Source organism: Alosa alosa, chromosome 1 (genome assembly GCF_017589495.1).
Source record: "Alosa alosa isolate M-15738 ecotype Scorff River chromosome 1, AALO_Geno_1.1, whole genome shotgun sequence".
NCBI classification, from domain to species: Eukaryota; Metazoa; Chordata; class Actinopteri; order Clupeiformes; family Clupeidae; genus Alosa; species Alosa alosa.
In genome coordinates, this window is record NC_063189.1 from 15,167,387 (window position 1) to 15,174,901 (window position 7,515).

Here is a 7,515-nt window from a genome sequence, read left to right on the forward strand (position 1 = left end):
CAGGTCACACTACCTTTCAAATCACGCGTAGGCCTACGTCTTATTTCTTATTCACAGACTAGCATATGTACTTTTTAAGCGGCAAGCGCATTTCTGTAAATATAAGTATATATACTCTTTTGATCCCGTGAGGGAAATTTGGTCTCTACATTTCTCCCAATCCGTGAATTAATGAAACACACTCAGCACACACTAATCCCGGCGCAGTGAGCTGCCTGCAACAACAGCGACGCTCGGGGTGCCTTGGCACGCTCGGGGTGCCTTGAAGGCACTTCAACCGTGCCTACTGGGTTCGAACCGGCAACCCTCCGGTTACAAGTCCGAAGCGCTAACCAGTACGGCTGCCCAATGTATGTGGCATGATAACTGTGACATTAGACAACTGATGTTATTGGTCAACATAATGATGGCTGACTTTGGAGCAGAATGCCGATAAGCAGTGAATTGGAAGATGGGTCCAAGTTAAAAAAAAAAAAATCTTTTAAAATCTTTTAAAACATCTCAATTTAAAATGTAATATGTGTTGTGCAATTGTAGGCTTGCCGAATAGGCCTATGGCTATCGGTCTATTCAAACTATATCTGGGTTACAAACAGAACAAAACACACCAATAATACTAATAATAATAATAATAATAATAATAATAAATAATAATAATAATAATAATAATAATAATAATAATAATAATAATAATAACAACAACAATAGCCTAATAATAATATTTTTACGCAACAGATGAAAATTGCAGTCCTACAGCACTGCATTTAAAATTAATATTTTGTGAAGTAAATGGAAAAGGATACCACAGGAATTCCGATTGAAAATCGCATTTATTAAGAACTTCGAATTATAAAATAAGTGCTGGTTTAACATGGTCCCAACAATTTAGAAAGCAACACTCGACTTGACAAAAAAGCAAATCAATACGTAAGTCGCGAACTAAAGGGTTCTAACAAAACAAAACTGAAAAGTATTCTATCATCAAACTTGACTTTAAACAAACAGGCAAAAATCTCAAATGATCTGGATTCGGCTACAGACCAGACATATATGCAATTTTATAAACACAACCTAGAGGTAGACTGACATTCAGACAATTACCATAACGTCTTCGTGTAAACCAATTTGCTCATGGGATAATTCTACAAAGGTGTGCGGTTTCAGGTTTTGTACCCTGTTTGCGTAAAACTGTAAAAGTTTTGGCTTTGGCGACTGGTAAATCGATCCTTTGTTCGCTTTTGGGGGTAATTAGGATACAAAACAGACCTTTGTCAAATGCAGGACAACCCGACGAGAAGGGCCTTCTCTGTCGTTCAGCCTGTACTTGAACTCTTCTTGGCAAGTAGTAAATTTCTTAAGACTTCCACTGTGTTTTATGTTGATTTCGACAAGTATTGCTTTTCCAACCTCAGAAATCGATCAACTTCAGAGGTCACATATAAATACTTAAATCAAGATTCAACACCCCAGCATCACCTCTTGCATTTCATTTACATCGAAGAGGCTCCGTTTATATGTCAATCCGAGAGTGCAGCGACGAGTGCTTAGCCTCATGGTCCCAGTACGAGTAGAGCTCGCTAGGCTGACGGGCACAGGCAAACTGCAGGCCCGCTGGGTTGTTGGAAGGGACCGGAGAGGGCGCACCAGTGGCGGCGCTCAATTGCTGGGCTTGGTGGGGATGCTGGTGGTGACTCATTGTGTTGTATGAGTTCATCATGTTCGGTAAACCCATAGCCTGCATTCGGGAATAAGGGTTGTACGAAGGGGCTGACAGCCCTTTGACATTGATGGGACTCACATTGCCACTTGTCATCTGGCAAGACGCGTAGGACATTGGTGCAGGCGGCTGACTGAGCGGCCAGGAGTTGTTCATGAAACTAGACTGGATGTACTTCGGAGGGGACAGGTAGCTGTATCCATCCCCGCCAAAGAGAGATTTTCCAGGTTGAAAGTGAGCCGCAGGGGGCCTGAATGGCCGCTTCATCCGTCGCCTCCTTCGGTAATTTCCTTTCTCGAACATGTCCTCGCAAGCTGGGTCTAGGGTCCAGTAATTCCCCTTTCTTTCGCCCCCGCCTTCCCGGGGCACTTTGATGAAACACTCGTTCAAGCTCAAGTTGTGTCGAATGCTGTTCTGCCAGCCTTTCTTGTTCTTCTCATAAAACGGGAACTTGTTTATGATGTACTGATAGATGCCAGATAAGGTGAGCCGTTTCTCCGAGCTGTCCCGAATTGCCATTGCAATGAGGGCGACGTAGGAATATGGGGGCTTCTGGGACGGGTCCACTTTCTCCGAACTCTGTTCTTGAGCCGGTTCTTCTTTGATAAACTCCTCGGTTTTAACCGTGCTGGTGTCATGGACCATCAAAGCCATTGCGTCATCTTCTAGGTTATGGTAAGATGCCATCGCTTCTGAAACAAAACAAACAATACAAAACAAAACATCAAACAAAAAAGAAAAACATACATCAAGCTGTTAAGTAACAGCTATAAGGTGGTTGTGAAGACAGAGGATGGATGTGTGAGCAAAAATGCGTGGCGGAGGAAGACATCTACTCAACCTACCTTATATTTTGAGCTTTTGTCTCCTTTTTGCATGCCTTTCTACGAACTGGTTATGTGCGCCACCATAAACAGACGCATATAACAACGATCCCACTGTGCTCTCCAAAAAAGACCCTCATTCGATTGTCTTTAGCAACTCCGAAATGCACGTTGTCCATAAAGTTCCCAGTTTTAAGGTCCGACTTAGTTATCCTCTCCCGAGGCACTCTGACGCCTTCGTCAGCTTCGCTCAAGTATCCAGTGGATATATGCGCACTAATTTGTGTGATGCTTTGTTCCGCTTTCGTCATTTCTGTCGCTCTGCGAGGAGAGGGTAGAGTAGTTCCCCAGACCAATGTGAAATTGCCCCGAAATATTTCAGCAATTACTTCTCAATACAAAATATAATTTTCCTTGTCATTTCGGAGTTCACTCTGAGGTAGGTGTGTTTTAACGTTTGGTGATATTTATGGACAAAATAGCCTATCTTGGCATTTATTGCAACAACCAAGGTGATAGACTGAAAACGTCAGCAGACAAGCCATTTTTTAAATGGGCGATATGGTTTAGACGTTTTATTTAATAAACAACAATTGCAGTTCGACTAAAACATTGAAATTATCACTGCGCCAGAGTGTAAACATTTACACGAATGGCTCAACGTTGCATGGGCTCTTAATTGTTGTTGTGAATGCCTTCATTAAAGCTGTTCTTGTTTTTTTCGCCAGACAGATTAATTGCAATTCCATAACCTACAGTGCCATTAGAAACAGAAAGGTACGAAGGAGTAGAGTTTCGGCCACCCATGCTGTCCCCCCGGGTTTTCAGCAGGGCATTTTTCCCCAGCCCACGCAGGTGCAACAGCATTGTTATGTGTGTCAACGCCTCACCGCCGACCTGCCGCGCGCGTCCAAGCTATTACCCAGCTGCTCCAGAAAACTGTATAAGGCAAGGATAAGGAACCACTACTTCAAATTCCATCACTGGGAGTCTTAAAATGAATCGCACTTTTAGTTTATTCATGACCTTTTTATTTGTGTACCTAATATTAAGCTAGGTAAGGTTCGGTTCAGTGAGGGCAAATTGATAATTATTATTTGAGAATTAGTCGATTGAAAATGAAATTAATGGAATGCATCACAAGTTGTTCACACATATAATTATAACAGTAATAACAACAACAATAAAAACAACAATAATAGGAAATAGAAAAACACATATTAATAATTCAACATTTTACTTCTGCATTTAACTCGGTGGCAGTCCGTGTTAGTTCTCCGTTAAATTTAATTTGTATGATAAGTCATTTGCAACAGTAGATTTTGAAAAAGTTTTACGCTAAATTATTGGATCATCTGATTAATTAGGACATAGCCTACAGATATGGCTTATGCGCTCAGTAAGGAATAGGCTTTGAGATGCGATACATTTTGTAATTATACTAGCCATATAAAGGCACAGAAATGTGTAGTATGAAGTAATTTTCAAATAAAAAGCTGGAAAAATACTCTATATGCCGGATAAACATTAGACGAATATTGGGGCTCAGAATGTTCTCAAATGAACGCGGGCATTACAGATTTAAATTCCTGTCTTTACAAACTTCCTGCCTTCCACTTTGAAATGAGGATGTTTATGGTTTGAAGGGTAAGAATGCGGAGGGATCCGCGCACCAGGTCACCAGGACCGCGAATATGTGCTTTATTTGGAGCAGGACTAGTCAAGACAATCTACACGCGCATAGGCAACAATATGCAGATTTGTTTTATGAGTGTTATTAGCCTACATTACAACCTGTTGATTTGGCATGACTTGCATATGTAGCCTGTTTATACCAGCTCTCCACGCACCTTACAATAGCCTATTATCCATAAAGCTAAATTACTTTTACAAAACATCAAGTCTCAGGATATATTGTGGCTTACCGCAAGCAAATCCGTTTCAATTTGATTTCGTTTTTCTTTAAATTAATTTAGATTCCGCACGATGCCTGTTGGTTAACTGGTCAGTATTTCATGTAAAACCAAACAAGTAGCCTTCAATTATTTGGTGAGCGCTTCCACACTGATTTGCCTTAATATTTAAAAGGGGATCTTAAAGTAAGACGGACGAGATTCAGTCCAGATATGACCTTTGCCACCAAGCCTTAAAACATGATTCCAGGTAAAATCATAGATTTTATCAGCAAATTGAATGATACTGTTTGGGCAATCCATAGGCTTACAGTATCTACGTTTGCAGCATAAAACTAAGCATAAAGACTGAAAAAAGATAATTTAAAATAAAAACACAAATACCTTCAAACTGTTAGGCTACTCCTAAAGCCCTAACAGTTCATCTGAACTTGACGATGGCCCTGTTGTTTGCCTGTGATGAAGTCAATCTCTTAAGCATCACATCAGGCATCATCAGCCTTCAGGTGCTTGTACAGGAGATTGAAATCATCAAACAGTTAAACTTTCACCCTCGAGCAGGTCATGCATGTCCACATGGGCCGGCCGGCGTGCTTATAGGAGCGAGGCCTCCTGACTCAACCTTTATTTAAGTAGGAGCTGACCTGTCCCCCTCTGCTGAAAGAGTGGGGTGGGGGTGCGGGCTGGGGGTGGGTGGGGGGGCTTCCTCACTTTGTAAGCCCCACGCTGACCCCTGCCTTAAATTACAAAGCCCGCAGAGCCCCACAGCTCTTCCTGAAGGTGGCCGGGCTTTTTGTCTAAAGCACAGAGGCCGTGTTTACTTTTCTTATCACCTTGAGGAAACTTATGGGAAGTTCTAAGGCATTTTCCTAACAACTCCCCTGTCAAATTATTATAATGCATTGCACCCAGGCCCAGTGAGCGTTGCAGCACAACCATCGGGTGGAATCAGTAGTGCTATATGCGGCATCTCTTTTGGTAGTCAGGGAGGTGTTATTTAGGGTTGTGTGCTCATGTCATGTCCATTATTTAACACTGTTACATTTGGCGAATACGATTCGTTTTTTTTTTTCTGATAGAGTACTGTGGAACCCTATTAATGAACCCAATAAATGGAATTTGGCGTTTGAAAGGGATCAAAACAAGTTTGTCTGCTCAGAGACCTTGTCATGTTCTGGAGCTGCAGGAAAATGGAGAAGCAACGACAGTGTCAGTTATTTTATTCAAAAAAGGCAGGAAGTGAAGTCGTCATGGAGAAGCAGAATGAGAAATAGTGTTTGGCGATTTAATGAATTTCCAAGAGCAGCAGAGATGCGGGGGTAAGGTGTGATCCTTATCAGAGACCAGCAACCATGGGATCTGGGGCCGTACAAACAAGCCTTTGATGGCCACTATTGGAGCTGTGGAGGAAGTGTTCTCACGACGGCTATTTTTGGCTAGACTGCACTCTTTTTGTTTCGCGAGAGGAGCAGGTGAAGCTCTACGGTGGACACCGCAGCCTTTGATGGGGAGGAGCCCCGCGTCACCGCTCACTACCCTGTCACTGCATCACACGGGACGCCAGGCTGGAGGCAGCAGTCACAGGGCCGGTTAGGCTCTACCATAGAGTACACATTTACAGACGTTTGTGTGTGTGATGAAAGTAAATCAAAACACACAATAACCACAGTCATTTTAATAACCAAAATATTTGTAATGTTACTAACAAAAAGTGCACAGATTGTAATTAAATTAAATTGATTGCACCATTATTATACATATTAGATTTAATTAAATATATTTAAATAAATTTAAAAATATATAATAACAGTAATGACCTTAAGGTAAATAAAAAAAAACCTCAATCTGATTAATATCTAATCAATGTTAGTACTTGTAAAATGTACAAAAGAAAACACTTGTCATACAAAAACGATAATAATAAAGTTTGTAGAAAATAAGTCTAATTGAGTACATTTAAAGACAATTACTGTACTTAACACAGAACCTTCATGAGAGTTGTGTTATTTTCCAAAAGTATTGAAATAACAGGAAGTTTGACATTTCTGATTTAAAATATAGAAGTTTCAACAACAGAGTCAACAGAAAATTCTCTAACTTTCCCAGAAGTAGGTTTATTTTTTATTTTTTTTATCAAACCTCAAACTTTGAGCAACTGAAACACCTGACTCCAACTATCACATGTAAGTATTATGCATATTTTAATGAAATGTGAACATATGGCCCTGAGGAGCTGACAATGTATCAGTAGAAAATGTATCAGTAGAAACTGAAGAAGAAACTGACATTTTCTTATACATTACATCACGCCACACTACACTATAAGGCAGAATATATCTCATCTTATTGGTTTAGTCTTTTCTACCAAAAGATTCCCTGGATTTGCATTGGTCCTTGATATCAGACTGCAACAGCATACAAAGGTAAAGATTATTATTAACATGACAGGTTCTGTACACTAATAGTAGCGAGTATTAATTCTGAATACTTTTGAAGCTTTTTCAGTACCTAGCGGTAATAAGTGTCTCCATTCAGTGGAACAGACAATTGTAATTTGCATTTATGCAGGGGGACTTAACCTCATGCCAACCAGTGCCGAATATGAATAGATAGTAAAACAGTGGGGAGAACTTCATCTGATTCGTCAACGGTTAACGTCTCTTTTACTGTAAGGGTTGGTGAACCCTGAGCCACTTTCAGATGACCAATAGAGTAACATTCAGCACTCCTCGTTCTCAGTCGTGAGCGTAATGCAGGCTAGCCGACTGAAAGCTCCGTGGGACATGATAGTGTATCAGGGAAATAACCATTAGCTGTCACCTCACTGCTTCTGCTCAAAGCATAACTGACGAGGAACAGAGCGGTATGCTCACACACTTAAATTAAATCACCTCATGATTGTATGAAAACTCTTTCATACATATTGATGAGATATATCAACCATATTTCCACAGTGAGTAAATAAACTGTCAGGCAGATACGCAGGCGAACAGACAGGTAGGCAGACAGACAGGCAGAGAGAGAGACCGACAGACCGGCCAACAGACCATTAGACAGTCCG

General features: G+C 40.9%; 1 protein-coding gene across 2 annotated transcripts; it reads right to left on the reverse strand.

Annotated features, from left to right (window-relative positions):
* Positions 1-811: 811 nt before the first annotated feature.
* foxl2b (forkhead box L2b) lies at positions 812-2,785 on the reverse strand. Of its 2 annotated transcripts, none has more exons than XM_048248979.1 (2): positions 2,563-2,785; positions 812-2,406 (listed from the first exon to the last, which is right to left on the reverse strand). In XM_048248979.1, exon 2 carries the CDS (start codon positions 2,402-2,404, stop codon positions 1,511-1,513), a length of 894 nt encoding a protein of 297 aa, XP_048104936.1. In that variant the 5' UTR covers positions 2,405-2,406; positions 2,563-2,785; the 3' UTR covers positions 812-1,510. The 2 variants fall into 2 exon arrangements, with proteins under 2 accessions (XP_048104936.1, XP_048104928.1); XM_048248971.1 differs by having other exon boundaries at positions 812-2,409.
* Between the last annotated feature and the right edge of the window lie 4,730 nt (positions 2,786-7,515).

Excerpts from the sequence above, each read along its gene's own strand:
- foxl2b (XM_048248979.1), bottom strand. The coding sequence starts at position 2,404 with ATGGCATCTTACCATAACCTAGAAGATGACGCAATGGCTTTGATGGTC.